General features: G+C 45.6%; 1 protein-coding gene across 1 annotated transcript in view; it reads right to left on the bottom strand.

Moving 5' to 3' along the window:
• Positions 1-18,297, bottom strand: part of Adgra3 (adhesion G protein-coupled receptor A3) — a 106,429-nt gene extending 88,132 nt beyond the window's left edge. Inside the window, exon 1 of the mRNA XM_075943566.1 lies at positions 17,861-18,297. Within this exon, the coding sequence (XP_075799681.1) occupies positions 17,861-18,075 (215 nt within the window). The 5' untranslated portion in view covers positions 18,076-18,297. The remainder of the gene's footprint in view (positions 1-17,860) is intronic.
• Positions 18,298-24,788: the final 6,491 nt, after the last annotated feature.

The raw sequence follows: 24,788 nt of genomic DNA, 5'->3' as shown, positions 1-24,788 counted from the left end.
TGAAGAGAGTGCCTATACTAAACCATTTTCAGCCCATGGTGCTGATCCTCCAGTTCTAGAAACTTCCCTACAGAAGTAACCTTGTAGAAGCAAACTTTATTTAAGCTAACTCATCTCAAGGGCTTTTTGGTTTGTTACAAAACATAGTTTAATAAAATAGTTTTTAAACATGACTGAAACCCACAGCTCCCTCAGAGAACTCAATATACATGCACATCGATTTTTCCTCATTCAGGTACTTGGTGATGAAGATTTATTGAGTGTCGACTACATGCTTGAAATCATTAGAGATGCTGGGGGGAAGAAATCAAAATAAAATTCCAGTCTTCACGAAGTTTATAATACTAGTGGGCAGGGGTACACAACCAAATCAGCAAAACAGTAATGTCCTGGCTGATGAAAAAAAAATCTACTGGAGAAAAATAATATAAAAAAACACAGACAGTAAGATCTAGCTAAGATGAAGAGACCATCTTGAATGATAAGTGACAATTCTCACTGAAGAGTGGTTTGTTTTTAAGTAATTTTTATTACAGTGGCAATGGCTGTGTACATGAAGAATAAGAAAAGTAGGCTACAATTCTCATGTACAGACAGCTAGGTTCACGACTTCACAAAGCCCTGACACTGTCTCCCACATACTCAGGCGGGCGTGGGCTCCGTAGACACAGATCCGATTGCAGCTACCTGCGATGCCAGAGATTTCTGCTACCGACTCCACCTTTCCAGTTCAGTCTATTTTCATATCCAGGCCACAATCAAATTCCTATGTATCTCAGAAAGATCTTTCACAGATCTTTGTCTAAATCCGTACCTAAGACCACGCCTATATTGTAAATGTGTCACTAGCAACATAACACAGTCTAACCCTATTTTGTCTGATGAACAAAAACTAAGAAAGGAATAACAAACAGCTCATGGCTGAGACAACAGGATCAGAAGGCTAGCCTGAGGTACACAGGGAGTTCCAGGCCAGCCTGCTCTACAGAGTAAAGACCTGTCTCAAAGGCAAACATCATCACCATCAATATAGACACTGTGGGAGATCCTCGGTGCCTTCTTAGTCCCAAATACTGCATCCTGATGCATGCAGATTGTCTCTGTCAAACATAGAGGTTCCCAACCCTTTTGTACCTTGAGCTACTCCAGCAGTGGGATGAAGCATCAGCACCTAAAAGGCAGAGCCTTGTAATCTATTGAACAAGCCTCCCCGGGGATTTGGATGTGCGCTTAAATGTAGGAACCTGCTAAAAAGCATATGCTCTATCATTCAACTGCAAAGGACAGGACTTACACACTCTGTCCTAAATGAAACTGCCACAAACTACTACCAGCTGTTGTCAGAGCTTTTGTGACTTGTTTGTCACTATTGTGACTTGTTTTGTTAGGAGACTAAAGACAGGTCTGGGGAGAGGCTTGGTGGATAAGGTACTTACCATGCAAGCCTGAGGTCCTGAGTTCAAATCCAGAGTGTCTGCATGAAGGCAGTTGTGGTGGCACACATCAATAATCCCAGCCCTCATTCAGAATATTGGAGGAAGAGATGGGAGACTGACTCCCTGGAAGCCCACAGCCAGGAAGTCTGTAGGCAGGGGTGAACAATGAGGCAATCCTCTCAAACAAGGAAAAAGGTACAGACCCAAACCCAAGGTTGCCCTCTGACCTCCACACATATGCCATGACACAAGTTCCTGAATTCACATTCACACATTCACACATTCACACGCACACACACACACACACACACATACACGGGCAGAGGGGGGATCATATAGTCAAAATACTAAATTCTAAGCAAATAATCATTTCATTTTTAATTTACAGAATTATTTTTAATTATTAGCTAGTAAGACATTTCTATGAGTAAAATTTATAGTAAAAACTATAAATAGAGCCAATTCATTATTTTGAAAGTGAATAAGAAAGGAGCAATTACTCATCTTGTTTGTCCTGGATAAAGGAAGGAAGGAAAGACAGCTCAGCAGTTGAGAATATGAACGTTCACTGTTCTTGAAGAGGATAGAAGACAGTTCCCAGCACCCATGCGCACAAGCTCACACTCCAGACTCACACCCATATACGTAAATAAAAATAATGAAAATGCATTGTAAAAGAAGTAGCTTTAAGGAAACAAAGTGACAGATCAGGGGAAGCTCCTCTGACAAACACACATGAGCTACGAAATGAATGGGAAAGACGGAAAGAGAGGATGACAACAAGAGCGAAGCTACAGACATCTTCCGAGGACAGATTTAGGGGCGATAGGGCCAAAACCTGCTAAAAAAAAAGCAGTCAAATAAAGTACTGCGTACTCATCGACGTAGGCGCATGGGTCACCGCTTGCCAGCCTCACACTGGACTCTGAGAGCTACACGGTCACCTCACAGCTCACACTGCTGACGGTCAGTCTGTCCTGTCACTCTTAAGGTAGGCTCCGGATGCCAACTGCCTGAGCTCAAACTGGGTTCCACGTCTTGGTGGCTGGGTGACCTGGGAACCTTTTCCTTCCTCAGGCACGAACCAGGCCTCCCCATAATAACGACCCCATTAGGGAACTGTGACATTAACTCCAACACTCCCGGTACATCCCACAGGACCTGGCCCAGTCAGCAAAATTATGTTATAGTTAGCCTTGTTTCTGATGGCTTGCTTGTCATTCTTTCTCATTTAGGTTCCCCCAATGCGGTTCCCAACGATCTGTGATTGCTGATTAGAGTCGCTCCTAATCAGAGTCCTTAGGAAAGACTACATGAGAAAAGAAGACTGATTCAAACTGGGCTGTTGTTTTTTGTTTGTTTGTTGTTTGTTTTATTTTTGAGGAGGGGTTGCTATTTTTGTCTTTTGGGGTTTAGTTTGCCCCGTTTTGTTTTCTGAGACATCATGCATCCCAGGCTGGCAGAGAGCTCAGTACTACGAAGCAGAGGATGACCTCAAATCTCTGATCCATCCCTTTTTCCCAAACGCTGGGATAGCAGGCAGGCACCACCATAGCAGATACATGCACCGCTAAAAACTGAACCCAGGACCTTCTGCGTGCTGGGCAAGCACTCCACCAATTGAAGAACCCTATCGGGAATCAATATTTGGACCACGATAGAGCTCACTACTCTGTACAGAGCATAAATAACTACACTGGTTTAAAAAAAAAAAAAGAGGGAAGGAGGAAGGGAACGGGGAACCATCTTTTGAGGGTCTGAGAGAAAGCACAATTGGATAAACACTTTTGAGGCAAGTGTGAGATGTGATGCAGCAAGAATAAGGCCAGTGCTAAGGAGGCGGAGTCAGGAGAATTCCTGTGGGAACTGGGCGGGGGGGGGGGGGGGGGCATTTACTACCTAACAAAAATGCCTGTGATTCCTATACTGATGGATGCCCACACATTCACCAAGAGCTCAGAAACTGAAACAAGCAGGCTGGGCTACTCATGGAGCTGGAACTTAAAAATCTGTGTTCCTGTGGCAAAGGAAGAAACAGGGATATATCAGGGTTCATATAAAAACGGGCTTCACAAGTACTCAAGACTTAAAGACGGGAACCCTGAGACAGGAAAGAGATCCAGTTAACAGAGAAGCAGAGTTCAAGGTCCTGATGTGGGGATTAGCCCAAGGGAAGGAGGGCAGGTCTCAACTGGCAAGTGAGGGGCAATTAGAGCAGCTAAGAGCAGTGAATAAAGACAGGGAAGGAACCAGGCAGGCCAGACGCCAATCACAGCACCCCCACCCTGCCCAGCTTTCCCTGGCTGCCTCTGCCAAGACAGCCCCCACGCTTACTGTGTGAATACCATCTAATGATGGAACGAATCCATCCCTTCTAATAAAACTACTGGGGCTTCATTAATGTCTATGCCTTTAAAAAACACCTCAGTGATCTTGTCAGGTTTGATTTGGTTTTGTGAGCTATGGAAATTCATAGAAACCTGGCATTTAAAGAGCTCTTAAGGAAAATCTAGCTCACAACCTCACTTCCCTGTTAGGTGGGAAGTGAAGACCGGCGTAGTTGTAATGAACTAAGGGCCACCATCCACACTTGGCAAAGCCGGTGCCAATTCCCTGAAACCAGTCTCCTGTTATTTCCTCCACTTCCTCCTTTCTTGTATCATTATTAAACAGGGATCTTGGAGCTCAGAACCATGGGAAGGCTGAACCTGCCTGAAAACTTAGGCGGAGTGGCAAAAGCTGGTTCTGCATCGGAAGAAGTCAAAGGGCAGCTTGCCCCCCTCTGATGGTCTTAGTTGTCCCAGGTGTGCAAGGCAGCTGTGTTTGAGGAGTCATTTGTGATCCCAGGAGTCTCAGAATGCAGATGAACAGAGCTCTACCAAAGCAGAATTGTCCTGGTCATTCCCACAGCTACTGCCAGGAGAGCAAAATGGGATAATAAACTTTTTCCCTTCAACTGTCGTTAGGACCTAAGTGTTAAGGGCAGTCTCTCAGCTCCTATCTCCCCATCAGTCAGCCATCTCTAAGGAACCCACACCTACCCATTCAGTACACCGGTCTCTTTGTCAACCACTATACAGGCTTACACCCAACCCTGCTGGTAAATGGTCGCTTTTATGGTACAGCAATAGTCAGACTGTCGGCCTGCAGTTACAGAGAAGGCCCAAAAGCCAGGCTCTGCAACCTGCAGCCTTTGAAACTGGGGAGGATGAATTTCTGTGTCCAGGCCTCAGCCAGGGCACCTGTAAAACAGGGATGCTCCCTCTTGGAATCTGCTGCTTGGGAAGTGCCGAACACAGTAGCTACTACCCAACAAGTATCACGATGTCAGAGATCTCTAGAACCTGGAAATCAGCCAAGGATGCTGAGGTTCTAAAACCAAGGAGCTCCAAACACACCTTATGCTCCCTAAGCCCCGGCAGCTCAAGGTAACTCCCAAACCAATTTGAGAAGAAAAACCATTGGATCCTTTCAGGTGATGAATGTTCTGTGTCCACTACGGGACTACAGGTGCCCAGGGAAACATTATTTCTCTGGTCATGGGATATCAATGTGCCTGATACTTCTAGATCCAGGCTGGGACTTACGCCCACACTGCTGACTCCCGTACCTGATGCTCAGCTTCTAGAGCCCTGACTTTGGGACAAATTGCACCAGAGAATCCCCTGGTTCTCCAGTCTGCACTCCTTATAGACTCTACATCCAAATGAGCCAACTGCTGTAACATCATTCCCATCCTTCCTTCCCTCTCTCCATCTGCATCCTACAGTTCCTCTTTCTCTAAAGAACCCAGTGGCCCCATGCATGAGCTGACTCAACTGTGGTTATTTCAACAATGAAAGCTACAGATCTCAAAAAGAACTCATACAATGGTAAGGGGTGTTTTCTGAAAGCCTATCCTTACAAGAAAAGTGAGGGCAGGATCTTTCATTTTACTCTCCTCCCCTTCAATAACCCAACAAAAACTAAACTCACCCCTGGAAAATAAACTGAGTCATTCCAGAACATAACAGTAGGGCATAACAGGACCATTGCACAGGAACTCTTTCTCTGGGGAATTGCAAACCAATGTCTATCCTCCAGCACAAACCAACATGCTAGCCCATCAAAAGACATCTTGGGGAACCAATGAGTTTATCTGACTTATTTACAAAATGTACGCGAAGGGTTGCTTATAGGCGTATGGGTGATCCCAAAGCTGCCACACCACTTCAAAGTCTCCCCTATGACGGATGATAACTTCCTTACAGCTGCACAGAGTACCCGCCCTCCTTCGTTTAGCTTTTCACCCTTGATACTATACTCTAGCACCTCCAAAGACCATGCACAATTAGGACAGAACTGTATACAAATAGCAGGGGGGAACAGGATGGGAGCTGTCAAAATCTCAGGTGAGAATGCAATGATTCCTTTTCGCCCAGTCCTTCCTTCTCTGAGCAAAAACCAACATATACAGACCTTAGAAGTGGGCACAACGGCACTGATGAAAATGGTGGTTGTCAGGCCAAGGGGATGGGGCTTCCTAGCACATATGCCTCATAAACCAATGTAAAACAGAAACTCAAGAGCACGAAAACCGCCAAGCCAACCATGCTATTCCACCTCTGTCCAGGAAGAGAGGAGCCTCTTTTCCACCCACTACAGGTCCTGGGTCCCCCACACCCTTCTCAGCTGCCACCCCCTGCTCACCCTCCCTAGGCACTAGGGCTAAGAACGGAAGAGCTCCCTATTTCTTCTCCCACAGCTGCTGCACACATCAACAGCAAAACGTCCGAATCTAAATGATTTTATCATCACTAAAACACTAAACAATGTAAAAGTGAACACAGGGAAATAAGATTATACAATTTTTTTAAATAAATAAAATGAAGTATTAAAGTTCTTCACAGGCATGAGTATGATACATAGTTGCTAACTTCTAGCTGAGTTGATGGATAAGTTTTTCCTTTTTTTTTTTTTTATTTTTTTGTAACCTACTTCAGATACCTCTTTCGAGGCCCTGAGTTCAGTCACGGTAGCATGGGGAAATTCTGACTGGCAGGATGTAGAATCGCATAAGAGACAAAGCTGTGGGCCATGTGTCAGAGGGTTTCTAGGCTGAAATAACTGAGGCGTGAAGAAGCATCCTACTGCAGGGCAGCCCCATTCCACTGACGAGGGTCCGTGACAGAGTACATCACCGGTGTTCATCTGCTTGCTGACTGGATGCAATGCGACCAGCCACCTCAAGCTCCTGCCACCATGCCTTCCCTACTATGACGGACTGTACCTTCAAACTGTGAGCCAGAGCACACCCTTCCCTCAATATAGTACAGCTTTGTCACGGATTCTGTCAAAAAAGGGTAACTAATACACCTCATTACCACAACAAGGGGGGCACTCAAGCAATTTTTCCTCCAGAGAGTCCTTAAAAATCAAATGTAATAGAAGAGTTAACTAGGGTTTTTTGTTTATTTGTTTAAGCAAGAAATAATTTACAATAATCTAGAATAAAACAGTCTATATTTCTTGGAGGTTCACACCACATGACACCTACCCTTCTGCCCCAAAGGCCATTATCCTTCTTGGGTTTATCTTGGCAGGGAAACCAGCAGACTGCTTCGAGGGGCTTTCTAGCCCAAACCACACGAGATGAAAGGGTGGATTCTGTTGCTAAAATTCAATAATACGGGAGAGTGGTATCAAACGTAGGCATCAGACTACAGGACCAGAATGAGAAGGAAAATGCTGTGGGGCTGCCAGAAGCTTTACTCTCAGCAGCCTGAGTGCGCACAGGGGGCAGAAGCTAGTGAGCAACTGGACAAGACAGTAAGAGGACTGGAGGAAACACAGAGCATGAGGTCCAAGGAGCCCAGCGATGGGGCAAAGTGGGCGTGCAGCAGGGTGCTACAGGGGACATTTGGGGAGCTTTGAAGAGAGGAGCAAGGACGTACCAGGGTATGCCAAGGACACCTTCACAAACTATGCAAGGAGTTGGGAGGGAAAGATAAGGCATGCTTCCCAGAAGGTAGGAAGCAACTGGAATAGGAAACAGAACGGTGTGGCTGGGAGAGACAGGCACTGCACCATCAGATAAAGAATGAGGGAGGGAAAGTTGGGCTCTCACGTGGAGAGTTTGTGTGTCTGTGTTTATTTTAAAAACTTCCAGCCAAGTGCATCAGGAGGCTCAGGTCGGATGTTTTCCTTTTGTAACATTGATTTTTGTTTGTCATTCTCTAAGCCCAAGCTCTCCTTTCACAGCCCAGCCTAAGAATTCTAATGTGCTTGCTGTGGGAGCTTGGAATCTGCATTGCACCCTGCTTAAAAGCCGGTTGCTCATCTTACCTCGTGCCCACTTCCTACCTGCCTGCCTGCTGTTTGCTTGGGTTATGTTATGGAACTTGCCATGTTTTTGTGGAAAGCCCACATTTGCTGTCCCACGCGCTGACCACACTATGGGTTCCTGTTGGTCACATTGGTCTCTGTGTCAGGTTCAGGCACAGGAGCATTCAGTGTTTCTCTTTTTAGAGGGATCCCATTTCCCTGATAATCTCAAGTTCAGCTGGGAGGCGTCTCTCTCTATTCTTCAGTGAGATGGAATGAATCTGTGGTAGCTGAGCCTTAGAATATTCACGGCCGACTGTATCCATATCCATATCCATTTATTTTTATATATGTGTGTATATATATATATGATGTAGGAGGGTCTTCTATCTATCTGTTGCTTTCATTGGTTAATAAAGAAAACTGCTTGCCGCTCCTTTTACATACATACAGACAGACAGATAGAGAGAGGATGGATAGATACGCGCTCACATGACTACATACACATATCACTAGCAAGAGATGGCACATGTTGTAGATACATAATAGATATATCACACTACGTAATAACATAAGTTATGGGATACATCGACATTGTATCAATTGTGGAATTGGCTCACAACTAGAATGGTGCTATTTTTAAGAATACGAACAGCATCATGAAGCATGAACTGTTGGAGAATGCAAATGTAAGAGCTAGAACATGACACCTCCGAAGCTCAGGGTCCCTGAGGAAGGTGAACAGGATCACTGGGGAGAGCCTCGAAGCTCTCTTTACTAATCCCAAGGGTGCGTCCATCTGTGCTTACTGAGGCACTCTCTGATATACTTTTCACTGTGTTTTTCTATTTAATACTTACTGAAAATCATTTAAAAACAGATAAGAATAACAGAAAGGACATCTTCACCACTGCCCTGTGATCTCTTTTCGCCCTTTTCATAAGAAGTCGGGAAAAACTACGCAGTCAAGAAGGCTCTTTAAGTCTTATCTTGATGGGAAAGGAATCGGCTTACTTAGCCTCCCAATCAAGCACGCCTAAAGAAGGGAAACATTAACACCGGCGTTAGAGACCCTTCATTATCATTCCACGGAAAGGCTGCTCAGAGTTTCTTTCAGTTAAATCCAAGGGGGATTTAGACAGAAACACAGGCCAGCACTGGAGTCCTCTTAACTGTCCGTCCCTGCAGCAAGTAAGGTGCTCCTGAGAGATGGAGCAGAGCAGCCCCGGACAGTAGTTTGGAAGGGGCCAGCCACACAGTGGGATTACACATCCCAGATGACAAGTATCTTCGTATTGTGTGCTGATGGAATTCTCATATGTATCTGTACATACGTGTGTCTGTATGTATACCAATAACACTCAACGCATGTCCGCGGGAGGGTAGGCAGTGGCATCTGGAAGGAAATACCCCAGGGACCTTCCATTCCCTCCAACACCATGCTTGGCCTCCTTGGAAAAACATCAGTCCGCAAACACAATTTCAACAAGTGGGCAGGGCAGCCCTTTCACATACAGAGCTAACAAGCTAAAGGTTTTTCTCCTCTGTGAGTTCAAGGGTAGCCTGGTCTACAAAGGGAGTGCCAGGACAGCCAGGAAGCAGGGGCTACAGAGAGAAACCCTGTCTCAAAAAAAAAAAGCAAGGAAGGAAGGAAGGAAGGAAGGAAAGCAAGCAAGCAAGAAAGAAAGAAAGAAATCTTGCTATGGTGATATTGTCACTGGATAAAACCCTAAATGAGATCAATAAAAGTTCTTAACAGACTGCCAGGGTAGTAATTCAGCCTTCCTTGGACAGAATCCATAATTCGGCAGACCTGCCATGTTCTACCCCCACACCTATGACGAACATTCTGGAAAAATATGACAAATGTAGAAATATTATGGAATTTAAACTTAAGAAGGCAAAAACATGGGAAGGAATACAAAGAAGAGCAGATGTAAGATTTGTTTTATTTAAATTTAAGAAGCAAGAACGCCAGCTCAGTGAGCTGATAAGATGCTAACAACTGGCACAGGCCTGAGAGCTGAGCTGATCCGCGGCCGAGCAAGCCAGTCTCCTGCTCTGCAGTCTCAGGCCATGTCCACAGCACACCTGCCAACGGTGAGGTCAGCCACACAAGGAGGTCCGCAGGAACGCCTCTCGCAGGCCAGCCAAAACAGCAAGGAAACATGCAACAGGAATGCCTCCTACTCTCTCTCCCCTCCCTCTTCTGAAGAAGTAACTTCTGCCTCTCTCCCCTGCCACTCTCTCTGTCTCTCTCCTTTCCTTTTCCCCCTTCCCCCTTCCTTTTCCCCTTCATAATCCACTAAATAAACACTATACCCCCCCAAAAAAAAAACCTATTAGAAAATGTTCAGAGAAGTTAACCATACCTGAATGACTCTTCCATACATTAAGTTATACTAAATAAAGCAAATTAAGAACTAAATTATCTCTCTCTTTTTTTCTTTTATCAGACCAGTCATTTATCTCTTATTTTTTTTAAAGCCTGAGGAAAATCCAAGTAAGATAAGACCTCAACCCTGTGCAGAACCTTCCTGCTCCTGCCTACCCAGGGTGTCATCTTCCTTCTCCTTCTGTCTGCTGCAAGAGGCTACAAGCCCATCTGAGCCATGCCTCCCCCCACACAGGGAGTACTGTCCATAGCCCAGAATTGGTTTGCCACGTCTTCTTCTCTGGCGGTGTTCTCTGCAGTGGGAATCCCAGTTTTTACACTGCTTGAGTTCATCTAGAGACTCGTTGTTCACACTGTGGTCACTTTTGGAAGATTCCAGTGACTCATCTTCTTGACTCCTGCTCTGAGAAGAAACACATGGAAACCGGACCTTGAGTAATGCCGGGAACCAATCTCTAGTGTTAAATCTCAGGGAAACGAGTAAAGGGACCGTGAGCAGGGACCCTTTCTGTTTTGTTGCCCGTCCAAAACCAAACACACAGCAGGCCCTCAAGGGCCGGTGGGACAAATGTAGGCAGTTGTCAGGCCTTTCAAGTCCATTCACTCATCTCCACAGCAGTCTCCAGCACCACCCTGCCCTCACCCACCAACCTAACAGGAAATCCAGTGTCAGACACCATGCCTGGCTCTGCAAACGATTCTTCTCATCTCCTGTGAACAAGGCCCCAGCCTGCAGCTCTCTAACTTTCCCAGCAATGTCTCTTAATTTCATCCCTCTTTTCTGCACCGAAAACAGCCCTTCCCCCTCTCCTCTCCTCTCCCCCTCCCATCGCCTCTCCCAGCTGCCCTCAATTTGTTTCTAAGCTCTTTCTTCCATCTTCCTTTGTTGCAGCAGAGGACAGCTGGTAGCCACAATTAACCCTTAAGGTTACCGGGATACCTTACAATGTGTTTTTAATCGCAGGTGACATTGGAATCAATGAAAATCACTACTGTCTGGTGCCCCATCCCTGAAGAACTACATCCGAACACAGGCCTCTGGTCCAGGTATGGGAATATTTAATGCTCCTGGGAGATGCGTATAAAATTTTCAACAGCACACACCCATCAGACTTCAGGAAAGTGGAGACAACGCATGCCTTCTTCACCATACTTCACCACCGTGTGTGTGTGTGTGTGTGTGTGTGTGTGTGTGTGTGTGTGTGTGTGTGTGTGAATATCTGGTGTGAAAATCCTGGAGAGACTCCATGAATAATGACATGACTAAGTGCTCCAAGTTAGAGACACTTGGGGCCACAGTGAGGCTTTGCGCCCAGGAGATGGGCGAGAAAGAGAAGACAACACAGTCATGGCCAATGGAACAAATGAATCCATCACTGAGCCCCCTCAGCAAAGTCCTGCCTAAACCTGTCTTATGACCCTCCCTTTGGGAACCCTTACTCCCTCTAACATATCTAAAGCCCATAAACCATCTCTGTAGTCTGCTCTGTCTCAGCAGAATGTGGACATGTGGGAGGGCATGGGTTAACTGACATCCTGAGGATCTCTACCCTTGGGCACTGCCTGAGGTACTTCAAGAGTTCTTTTTATATTTGTATATTGCTTCTTCTATCTCTTATTTGTTTTTTAAGCCCATCTTTACAGGCTCCTGGGGACAGAGGCAGTGACAACACTGGAACAAACATCTCCAAACTTTCCCAGGTCCTTTGTGCCTGGACCTGGCATACCACCAAACCCACCAACTGCTCTCCTGTATTCCTGATGCTGGAGGACTCCAAGCAGGCAAGAAGAAACAAGATTTGGGGGTGGGGTTATGCAAAACCTTGACATCATATCAGACAAACTTAAGCGAGGCATTCAAGGACCAGAAATGCCTACTTCTGCCCCTCATTCTGCACTGTTCCTGTAAAGCAGTCCTTGTAGGAATGCAGGTCGCTATATAAGATCAAGTAGGCCGAGTGTAACTCTAGAGGCACCTACGACAGCCATTTCTGAATCATGGGTCCCACAGCTATGCATTACTGGGCCAGACCAAAATAAACAGATGCTCTCAGTTGCTGTAACAGTGCGAAAGTCTGGATTCACATCCTTCTTTCAACCTCCACGCTTCCTGATTTTCCACCGTTGGCTCCTGAATCTTTGTTGACAATATGCTTGCCAATAAAGAACACTTGCTGTGTGAGAGAGGTCTCTCCTGAATTCTTCCCTTCAAGGCTCTATGCGCAGCTATCCAGAATCACGGACAGTGTGGGACAGAACACATCGCAGTGCTCCAGGGTGTGGTTAGCCCGAAACCAGGCCTTGGGAGTAGCAAGAGGGGACAGGAGGAAAAAGGAAGGAGAAAAAGGCAGAGAAGACAAAAACAAAGTGACCTAAGACCAAACCAAGAGTCAGTGAGCAAGGACTTCCCAGAAGCTGAGCCAGACTGTGGAGGACCCAAAACTTCCCAGAGACAGATGCCAAGCCCAGGATGAAAGTTGAGCTCTAGAGAAAGCTAAGCACAAACACGGCTCCAGGGACAATGAGAGGCACAGAGTCTAGACAGAAACTACAGAGTAAAAACGGACAGGACTCCCTCCTGCCGACCCCCTCTGACTTTTCGCTGGGACAGACTCTGCCTAGCAAAGAGGCACACCCAGTGGATCAGAGTCACCATAACAGCAAGAAGACACCTGCAGGGAGACACCATAAACTGTGCTGCATGTAGGGCAACCAGGCTGGAGGCAAGATCTTGAATTCAAAGACTGCAACCTTACCGGTGGCTAGCTGGGATCACCGCGGGTTAACTAAAGGGGAAAGGGGCTGTTCCACAAAACACGCTCATTTTTGTGACTATACTTCCTGTCTAGCCTGCAACCTGCTACCCACACGAAGCGGGAGCTACGGGCCGAATGCAACTGGATAGAGCAAGCCTGCTGGTTGCTTCCTTCTAAATCTGAGTCCCATCATCAGACAGAACTGGACAGGAATCCACCGTGCTCACTACTAGGCAATTCCCAGTGGCTTCCCTTTCTGAAAGAACTCTCCTTTCCCCCACTCTTTCCACCTTCCCCCTCCAACCTCCTTCCTTCACCTATGTTTTCTGAGGACACAGAAGCAATGGAGGAGACCCCCTCCCCGCACCTACAGCTGCCTGCCCTCTTGCTCCATTTGCCGGGCTACACCTTGTCTCTTACCACTCTGCTGCCAAATAAGCCACACTCCACTTACGCTCAGCTCCCTCCATCTATCTCCCCTTCCATCGCCACTTCTCCTCTTGGCCACTGTCTCCAATCCTACTCAGTGCGCTCCCAAATTCCCCATTTAAGACCAGCACACCCTCCTGCTTGCGTTCACCCCAAACTCTTGCCTTGTCCGTATGCTGGTTCTATCTCCTCCAATCCCTACTGCCTTCAAGCCACCCAGCCTGGCATCTTTCAGTTGTGTTGTATGGACACTGCACTTGAAGGCTTTCAAACCTTCATCTGTCAAAGATTAGTCCTGGTCTGTCTGTATATGGCCTCTGGGCACCTCATCACCAGGCAGCTTCTGCCACCACGAAATATAAACTTTTTTGGGCTCTCATGGTTAGTTTTCTCGTTGCTCCATCAGCCTCAGTGGTTCCTCCAGGAGGGTGGTCTCCTTTCCAATCTCCACTGGTTCCAACAGCCCCTAGTTTCTGCCTACGACTCCCTCCTCCTTCCCATCTCTTTCCCAACTACTCCAACAAGGCAGGTCCGTGAAATACAGGGTGTGTGAAAGCCAGTGTCCCCAATCAATCATATACCAATGACCCAACACAAGATGCCCCTTTCAAGAGGGCTGGCAACCAGTGTTTCTTCTTATGCCTAGCATGTTCTCTGTCTTCCAATCCAATCTTTCACTTCCTTGAGGTCAAACTCAAGTCCTTACTTCTTCCAGGAGAGAAAAAAAATCTTCCCAGTGACTCCATAACTACCCAGAATTCTCCCCATTTCAAGTCTCCAAAACCATGGGGAAAGCCTGCAGTGTGGGACTTGCTGCAGAATTACAGACATTCTCTAATAGTACCTTAATGCCACCTATTCCTACCATCCTGTCCTTTCTCTCTAACAATAGTTAGGTACCAGAATACAAGACTTCTACTTCTTGTACCTTATACTGGGCCACAAAGAGATGTCTAAATAATTACCAATTGACAGGAAATAAGCATGACGTTTTATATAATAAAAACTCAAACTCATAGACTATTTTCATTTACCAAACAATCTAAGAGAAAACTAGACTTCACGCCTAAGTGACAATCTCTGATCTATGTATTCTCCTAGAACCACTGTGATGGCAAATGTGGAAAGGCACGGCTAAACCTGCAAAACACTCAAAAAATGAAGTTCTCAGAACTTTTAAAACAACATACTGAATATTTCATATACAACATAGGAAGGTAGTAAATAATGTTTCCTGCAAAACTATTAAATACAGGTAATTTTTGTTCAACTTATAGGTAATACTCAGAAATGCAATTTAATTCCTTTACAAAGGCCTATAAGAGAGCCTGGGAATAAGCATGATCAAGTCAAAGATTTTTGCTCAACTTCTTTTGATAAATACAACTCTGCAAAACCCTATCTCAAACAAACAAAAAATACAGCCCTGGAAGTGAGAGCTGTTCACACACACACACACACACACACACACACACACACACACACACACAGTTAGAAGGGTCAGCTACATCATCCAGCTACAGGGATGTCAAGTTCCTCACCAAGCAGGAAACTAGCCTCTGTCTTTGTCATCCTCACAATCCAAACCAATGACATTTCCTCTCTGCGGCAACATGACAACCTACTGAAAACCTTTGGCCACACACGCTTGGGGCCTAGAAACTAAATCAGAGAGCTCATCTTCTTGTGGGCATCCAAGCAATGGGCATTTGCTCCTAACGTTCCATTGCCACCAACTGCACAGCATCATAACTGGGTACTGCCTTCTGGGAGTGCTGGCACGGTGAAGCACACTGACTCCAACCCCCTCTTTGGCTCTCTGTGTCAACTATTTTCTTCAGTGGTCTTCATTTTCCCAGGATTGGCTCAAGACCTTCAGAGCCTGGCTCACAGGGAGCACCAAGGCTGTGGCCTTCCTCTGGGTCATGTGTGCTAGATGTGCATACAATAGTAAACCATTTTCCATACTGCTTGGAGGTTTACTCAGAAACTTTTCTCCAAATACCTATACATCCCTCAAGAAGAATGGTTGTTTCCGCAGTGATGAAAATCAGCCTCAGAACGCTGTGTGAGCTAGGCCCATGATGCTCAACCCCCGACCGACACCCCACCCCCGCTCTTATTTTTATTTCTATGCTGTAATGAGATACTTGGCGATTCTCCAAACAAAGATATCTGTCCAGGTCCTCACTAATTGCCGCTACCTTTGTAACTTTATTTGGAAAACAGGTCTTTGCAGGCATAATGAACTAAGGAACCCTGACATGAGATGATCTGAACTTAAAGTAAACCTTAAATTCAATCTCTGTATTCTCATTTTGAGAGAGAGAGAGCCATCTAAGGCGCAAAGACACAAGGGAAGAGGGCCAGGTAAAAGCTGATGGGGAGGCCAGAATTCTCCAGTCATAAACTGAAGGGCAACAGATGAAAAAAGAATCAAGGAAGTCTGTCCTGAAATTTGTGAAGCTAGCATCATGGTTTTGGGTTTTGGTCTCCTGAACTGAGGGAAAATAAGTTTATTGTTTCAAGGAGTCAGGTGTGTAGCATTCTATAGCAGCCTTAAGAAAGAAAAAAAAAGGCAATCCTAACTCCCACATAACATCGTCCACCAAGCTGGAGCTCAAAACAATGAGCATTGATCTTGAAAGATGGAGAGAAACATCTCAACTGAAGGCAAGAATCTTGGACCAGGACCCAGACACCAAATCACTATGGGAACTTGGATCTGCCAGTTACCCACAGTTCTTTTGATAGCTTGCCTAGCAAAATAAAATAAGTAGCCTCCTAAGGCCTTCTCGCGGGCCTGAAATATCCTAATACGCTCAGCATCAGCCTAACCTATCCGTAATTACTTCCTCCTAGTCACCTAAGTTTATTCATTTTATTTTCATCTAAACAGTTTCAGACAGAAAAAAAGGACCAAAATGATATTTCAAAGGCCTTACTACACTCAAACAAATCTATTGCAATTTGGAATAGGCTAAAAAGTGACTTTCTACAATATCACCAATATTTTTCAACAATTTACATGCAGTTGATCCATTTCAGAAAAACTGAACATAAAAGGAATCAAGCTGAGTGTTACTCACTGGCTACCATTTGAGGTTTTATCAAGTCATTGCTTAAGTCATAACATTCATGGTTTAAGTCATAACATGGGTACACAGTCACAAGTGACTTCTCCAAGACAGGGCCTTTCTCCACCAGTCTCAGACTGTAATCAAGGGTCCAACACTTTTCACTTCAAAGCATCTGGTCAAAAACTAAATGAATACAACTCCTGCCACTACCAAATGGCAAAGACAACAAGTCTTTGAGTCAATGAGAGTCCAACACAACAAAGACTACTTTACCCATCTTTATAAACCGGGGTCAACAGAAACACACGCCGTTTCTGGTGTTAAATGTCTCCTTATGGGAAAAAAGAAAAGAAGAAAAGAAAAGAAAAGAGAAAGTAGGAGAGAGAGAATGAAAACGAGCCAACAAAGGAGTTGACGAGGCTATTTGAAACCACCCTACCACATATCCTTCTGTTGAGCTGGGCTAAATTAAAAATATCACTTTTAAGTGGTTTCGTAGATCACACATGCCTTTGCCTTCATGTGTGCCTAGTGGCAGCCTTGGTTCTTTTTTAAGAAACCAACCAAAACAACACAGAGGAACACGAAGCCCGGGGACTCATATTTCAGTCTGACAAAATATCCATTTGAAACATTCTGACTTAAACTTTTCCAAACCAATTTTCATCTCTCACAGAAAACAGAATCTACAGTCATTGGGCCAACGCTTCAGCCAAATTGGCACAAAGAACGACGTTTCCAAGACTAAACTTTTTCCTTCCAGGTGGAAACCTACCGCAAAAACCCAAAGTCCCTCCATCCTCTGGAGGGTCTGGAGAGCTCTCTCGACAAACAACTTTCAATCCCGAAGTTCCTGGTTTTCCAGTGTGAGCTCTCAGACTTGAGTATGGGGCTGAAATGGACTTGAACAACTTTATCTCGCATTTTTCAGACATTAGTAACTTTACTTCAGAAGTTGTTCTTAAAGAGCACTAAAGCTAAGGCAGAAAACTGCAAAGTCTCCGAATGGGTTTGGGGACCACAAAGAGCCACCCTAAGTCCAAGTGTCCAGCAAGCTCCACCTCAGGTGCAACCTCATTTTCAAGAATACTTCTGAGCACACATGGTGTTTCCTGGAAGCCCCAAGCCAGGATGAATGAGCTTTAACTGCACCGACTTAAGTGTTTATTTGCATCCTCACGTGGTACTCGGCAACCGGAGCGGCGCAAAAGCAGAGATGGCATGGGGCGCGCCCGGGAACCCCGAAAACTTTTCTTTGCAAAGTAGCCGAGGCGGTTGGTATGGCAATCGGCCACCCTGGTCCCCCACGCTAAGCTTAAGGGCTTTCCCAGCACCACCCCCTGCCTGCCGCTGCGCGCACACAAAGGAGCATGGATACAGGGGAGACCCCCCACTCCGAACCCGTTCGGCGCACCTCCCCACCCCCCCAGAAAGGGCCAGGGGGCGACCTGCGTTACTCACAGGGTGACCGTGCGGTTGGGCAGCGTGTCCGGGGGCAGGACCTGCGCGAGCTCCAGGCTGCTGCACACCACCTTGCCCTCGGCGCCGGCCGCCCTGCCGGTACCCCGGGCCCGACCGTCGTGCTTACAGCCCGCTGGCAGCGCCGCGACCCCGCGCTCTCCTCCCGTACACAGCAGGGCGAGCAGCGCCAGCGGCAGCAGCAGCGGCGGCTCCATGCCGCTGGCCGGGCCTGCGAGCCGAGCGGCGTGGGGCACCGGCCTAGCGGGAGGCGGCGGGGTGAGCCGGGCCCGGCGGTGGCCCGATCCTCCCGGCGGCCCGAGGACCGATCCTGCTCCGCAACGACATGCTCCTTTGTCCGCGGCCGCGCTCGCCCTCCGCGGAGACGCGGGGTCAGGGCCGCCGGGGCGCAGCTCGCTGCTCGACCCGCGGGAGCACCGCCTCCTCCCGACCGGCTCCTCCCCGCGGGGCCGCTCCACCCACACCAGCCCCGCGCGCTCCCCGAGTCGCGGGCGACCCGACCCCGACCCGGGCACGCCCCCAGGTCCTGGCCGGAACTCCTGCACTGGGCGGAAGAAAGTTCTAGACTAGTCTCAGTTCCAGCCGCCCTGCGGCTCTGGTCCACGTTTCCCCCGCTCCGCCGCCTTTCAGACAAAGCCGCCCTGTGCGCCCCGTGAGCCCTAGCCCGAGGGGGTGAAGTTCCTTGCTCCAACCTGAGGAGGAAAAAGCCTGAAACAGATCATTCAGAAGAAAGGCGATGTTGGAAAGTTTTATCTGCCCCTTTATCCACCAGAGAAAAAAAAAAAAAACAGGTTTCTTTCCAATAAACTGAACTCGGAAGCTGTCCCTGGCCTGCAGCGCCAGGCTATGGTCCAGATGAGGATGCATGGGGACCTTTAGACTGAAATTTCTGAGGCCACAGATAGCTTAGATGTTAACCAGTTGGCACAGTAGTGATGAAGCAGCCAAGAAGCTGAATTCATTATTCATGGCCGCGACCGCAGACCCCACCCTAACATTTGCAAGACCAAGGCTCACCTACCCTATCTTTAAATTTTATAGACACTATACAAGCCAACAAAATGAGTTTTAGTCTCACTTGAGAAACAGACTTCCTTAACAACCAGGAAGGGCAACTTGGTATACAGAAATCTCATGTACTTTGGAGTTCTACCCTGTAACATATAAGTCAGAGAACATGTTATCACACACAGCCCTTGGCCTGTGCATCCCTTGCTGACTTTGCTTCCTGTGCCTGCTCCACTCAACAACAGGAGTGCATGGCACGTGGATGGATGCCTGGACCCATTCAGTCTGTTCCTTCCGACAGAAGTGAACATTCCAGCTGTTTGGTCTACATTGAGAGAATTGAAGGAAGAGGGTCTAAAGCCCCCCCCAAAAAAAATATTTCCAAGATCATGTCCCAGAAATATTTATTTGGCTTTCTCAATACTAAATATCCTAAGTGTATTTCCAGACACTTAGATAAGTGTGAAGAGTGCATCAGTTGACTCTTCTTGAAGACTGAACTATCTAATATCTAAGCCCAATAGTGTTTAGAGTCTACTAAAACACTCAATGGCGAAAGAATTATTCTGGATCTGTGATGTGGGAGTCCCTCTGTGTATTGCTTGTATTGGTTAATGAATAAAGAAACTGCCTTGGCCTGATAGGACAAAATTTAGGTAGGCGGAGAAGACAGAACTGAATTCTGGGAAGAAGAAAGCATAGTCAGAGGGACACCATGGATCTGCGGCCTGAGGTAGGTTGACATGCTAAAACTTTTCTGGTAGGACACGACCACGTGGTGATACACAGATTAATAGAAATGGGTTAAATCAAAATGTGAGTGTTAGCTAGGAAGAGGCTAGAGCTAATGGGGCAAGCAGTGATTTAATTCATACAATTTCTGTGTGGTTATTTCTGGGCTAAGCTAGCTGGGAGGTTGGGACAAACAAGCCATCTCCTTACAACAGATCTGGAACTTGAAGTATGCCAGGGGAAAGAGAGCTCCAGACCTGGTGGTAGCCCTGTATGACTACATAGACCTTGAATTTTATCTACCATTCTGTAGGAGATTTTTTTTTTATTTCATTCTTACTAAACTCAACTTTAAACGCTACTGCACACGTGTTGAACAGCACAGATCTGCAGCTACAATAAGTAGGAAAAGTAGGCTATTACAGCCACAATTAAGTAGCTTTAACGGTATAACTGACTTTAGACACAAACTGATATGCTCTATTAAAATGCGGTTGTTCATGTTTCTGTAGAACTTACTTGAAGATGACGATTCCCTAACAAAAATGACGTCAGCCATGTCATCATCACCTGTTCTCCCCATAAAGATAAAATCTTCCCATAATAATTTGGAAGCTTTTAATTGCCATGTTGCTGTTGATACAACTATAGACAGGCCTGTGAACCTAGACTGTAAGAAGATTTTGATACCTATCGCAGAGGTGAATGTGTTTGACTCTTCTGAAATGTACTTACCATAAACCTTCTGTCTGGTGTCTTCTTTGTACTTCACTACAGTTGAAAACATTCAAGTATGGAATCAACAGAAAAAGGGTTGTCACACTTGAGACCGTTGACTCCAAAGACAAACATGGAGGAAATTTTTTTTAAATATGGATATGATATATTCTTGCAAGGAAGTCATTCAGAGCATCTTTTAAAAATAGCTCATTTACTCATTCTGTTAAGGTATCTCATTCATTGCTCTCCTCCCCTCTATCTCCCCCAGACTTTATTGACTCCCCAAGGGACGACTTACCCCATCTGAGGAATAGATGGGGGACAGGAAACATGAGGCAGGAGAAGGGGAGGGAGGTGGAACTGGGGTTGGTATGTAAATAATAACTCATCTAGCTGAGCAGTACTGGGGCACGCCTGTAATCCCAACACTTTGGAGGCAGAGGCAAGCAAATCTCTGTGAGTTTGAGACCAGTGTAGTCTACAGAGTGAGTTCCAGGACACTCAAAGTTAAACAGAGAAACCCTGTCTCAAAATACCAAACAAACAAACAAAAACCTCATTTAAAAAAATAGAAACTGGAGCAGGCTTTAGAAAGTCCCAAAACCACCTAGCAGTGGTGGAGCATTCTGGAGGCTAAGGCAGGACGATCTCTGAGTTTGAAGCTAGCCTGGTCTACAGAGAGTTCCAGGCAGCCAGGGCTACACAGAGAAACACTGTCTCAGGAGGAGGATGGGTAAGAAAAGAACCAAAAAGGGAAGAGAGAGAGAGAGAAAGAGAAGTTCACAACACTAGACCTTGGAATGTGTAGAGCCTCTTATTCTTTAGAAGCCCCAAGGACCTGGGGTAAGTTCTTCATAACTGCAGAGGTCTCAGAGGGTAACACGGTGTGAGCTTTCTACAGTCTCTTGCCCCTCAGTCACACCAAAACCTAAATTTGAATTAAGCTACTGTCACCCTGAGAGCTTCTAGCCAGACAGTGACAGCTAATCCCGCCTCGGGCCTCAAGCGCTGGCAACATTTGAAAATTGTAGGGTTTCCTGGGCCCTTTCTGAGTTCTCACTGCGTCTGTGACTGTCCCGTTGTAGCAAGGCCTACAGAAACTGAGATATTGCTTGGTAACCATAGAAATACACACACCGTCCAGTATCACATTGACTGTTGCTTCAAGGGCGGTATGTGGGCCACATTCCAACACTTCAGTTTAGAGGAACTTGTTTTGTAAGGCTTGTGAGAGATATCAAAGATGCCTTGTTCTTGATTAAAAAAAAAAACCTACTCACTGTGTATGTCTGCATGGATATGTGTAATGAAAACGTTTATTATCTGTGTTCAAAGATAATATGTCTACCTGAATCTATTACTAACAATTTCTTCTACATATCTGCCCTCTCTACCAGATGACAAGCTTCTAGACGTTTTTCTTACTCCCGTTTTCAAATCCCCCTCTCTCATTTCTCTTCCCACAATTATGTGCCTCTAGAAGCTGGATTGTTCAGATCCAGTCGAGGAGATTCTGCTGATTTAGGTCAACTTGGAACCGTGGTTTCCTTTTGTATTCATTTTGCCTTTGTGCGTGTTAGCGCTCCCTGCTATAGTTTCAGCCCCACGATGCTCCCTCTTTACTGTCTATGGATTTCACCCGAGGTTGCTGCCAAAAAGCCAATGTCAAGCTTTTCAGGCAAATCACTTATCCAGCCATCCTCGCTACAACGGGTAGCATGTGACCTATCAGAAGGAATCAACGATTATGTTGTTCAATATGGTATATAAATTTAAGTTTGCAAAATTTAAGCTAAAAGTTTGACAAGGTTTTAACCAAAAATTCTATTTCCTAGTCCCTCAGGCCAGTATTTTGTAGCCACTTATCACTGACAAGTACCACTGTGGAGTGTGCAGACCTTAGAGTAGTTCCAGAAACTTCTTTGTGTTTTTATTTAAAAAGAGATTAGAGGCTGGAAAGATGGCTCATGGGTTAAGAACAGTGGCTGCTATTCCAGAGGACTGTGGCCTGATTCCCAGAACACACCTGGAGGCTCACAACTATATGGAATCCCAATCACAGGGGCTCTAATGCCCCCTTCTGGTTGCCATAGGCACTGCATGCAGGCAAAATACCCATACATATAATGAATAAATGAATAAATACGCTTTTTATTTCTTAAGTGGTGGGGGAGAGAAGGAGAGAAAAGGAAGCTAATAATTCATCTTTCTCCCACAACTTCCATTTTACCGCTTCTGGACATGGTCTTATGAGAACATGCTACCTCAATATGAAACATGTGTTTTATGATCAGAAAACAAAAAAAAACTCAAGGAAAACTGCAAAATCATAGAAGAATGTTGAAGGACAGAAGGCATTCAGCTCACTGAGACCATGGTTGAACTGTCAATCAAGCCTCTGGACTTCTTTCTCTCAATGGTGAGTATCCTCGAGTTTACATCACCACTGTTAGTACTTCCTACTGCCTAGGGCGTTGCAGCACACCGAAGGAACTCAGAAGAATTTGTGAATTCACATCATTTAAATTTTACTCATTTTTATGTTTCACGCATCTGCTGCTATTGCTCAACCACATTGGCTAAAGCATAAGTTTTATTGAGTTAAGCATTTTGCATGGCCGGGCACAAATTCCCAGGTCATTTCTGCTAACATGAGATGACTAAAGTTCATGCTCCTAGGGTCAGATGGAAATGTGTAATGTCATGGTCAAATTTACAGCAGGAAGGAACAGCAGTGGTCAGCACTTGAAGCGTCTCTCTAACACGCTTAGTCAGCCTCACTAATAAACAGACATTCTCAGTTTCTTTTTGTGTCCTTGAATGTTTGTCTGTTAATTATGACCGCTGTGGGTTTTTATTTTTAGTATTTTCATAACACGCTAGAATGTGTGCTTGGTCATTACCCGGGACCCAGCTGGATCAGTAGCACTATCTCAGATATCCTGCCGCCTTTGGCCCCTGCTCTGGCTCACCTGTTGGGAGACACAGTGACCTTCAGCAGGTCACTATTACTTACCTTTAGGAATGAGTGCTTAAACAGGCACAGGGTTTAAAATCTGATTTTTGTCCTGATGAGCCATGAATTCATTGTTTATGTGCAGCAGCCAGACTCATTGGAATGTATCTTTGTGACAGCAAAATACTCTCTTTGGGTGACCAAATATTTTTCTGAAATGATATTTTCCTTCCCCACTGCAGTGTAGTTATTATCAGTTATAAATACAAAAGGGAAATATGAGGGAAAATTTAAGCAGCTCCACCATATGAGGAATTACTTTGATAGAACAGCAGTTACCAAGGGTTTTTATGGCCAGATAGGCTAGCACCATTCATGGGCCCAAAAGGCTCATTATATACTCATATCTCATGGTTGTTTCATATTTAAAAACACAAGACAGTATGATGAGATTTTTCAGCAGTGTCTTAGTTAGGGTGGTGAAAACATAGCATGACCACTTCAATTCTTATGAAGAAAAAATTAAATTGGGGCTGGGAAACAAAGCTGAGGATAGGCAGACATGGTGCTGGAGAAGGAGCTGAGAATTCTATGTCTACATGCACAGGCACCAGGAAGAGAACTGAGATGCGCTTCCTCAAACAACTCAACACCTACTCCAACAAGGCCACACTTCCTAAAGTGCCACTCCCTGTTTCTATGGGGCCCATTTCTATTCAAACCACCACAAGCAGTTAAGAGAACTTCCAAAAGATGGGAGTTCAGTTGCCAGCACCGACATCAAGGAACAAAGATCCTCTCAAACTCTCATCCAGTGACTGTGTCACCCTCTTCTGGATTCTGCAAGCATCTGCATGCACATATGGTGTAGAACAATGTTTTTGTACACTGTAAACATTGGTTAATAAAGACCTGGCTGGTCAATGACTAGGCAGAATTTTCAGGGCAGGCAGAACACTGGGAAGAAGGGCAGAATCTCTAGAGACATGAGGAGATGCAGAAGAAGAAGATGTGAACATGCAGTACTAAGATAAGGTACCAAGCCATGTGGTAGAACATAGATAAAAATATAGGTTAATTTAAGTTGTAAAAGTTAGTTAGTAACAAGGCTAAGCTATCAGCTGAACATTTATAATTAATATTAAGTCTCTGGTTATTTGGGAGCTGTTGGCAGAACAGAGCTGACCCGTGATTCCGACAAAAACCTCGGCCTACACACATGTGTATGCCTATATACACATTTCTTACATGCACATACAAAGATAAAAAACCAAAGAATTGGGAAAAAAAACAAAGGGGCACAAGTTGAAAAAGAATCACTATATCTCAATATTAAGTTACAATATCATAGACACTGTCTGGATTAACTCATGTGTTTGTACCTCTGTCTTTGAACTCTGACACATCAATGTCCCCCACTGATGAGTGTGACTTTAAGGCTCAGGTCGAGATCAAAGAGCAAAGTGAGCTGACAGATACAAGATACTAAGGACC

This window comes from Microtus pennsylvanicus, chromosome 12 (genome assembly GCF_037038515.1).
Source record: "Microtus pennsylvanicus isolate mMicPen1 chromosome 12, mMicPen1.hap1, whole genome shotgun sequence".
Lineage (NCBI taxonomy): Eukaryota > Metazoa > Chordata > Mammalia > Rodentia > Cricetidae > Microtus > Microtus pennsylvanicus.
This window is presented reverse-complemented; position numbering and strand designations above follow the sequence as displayed.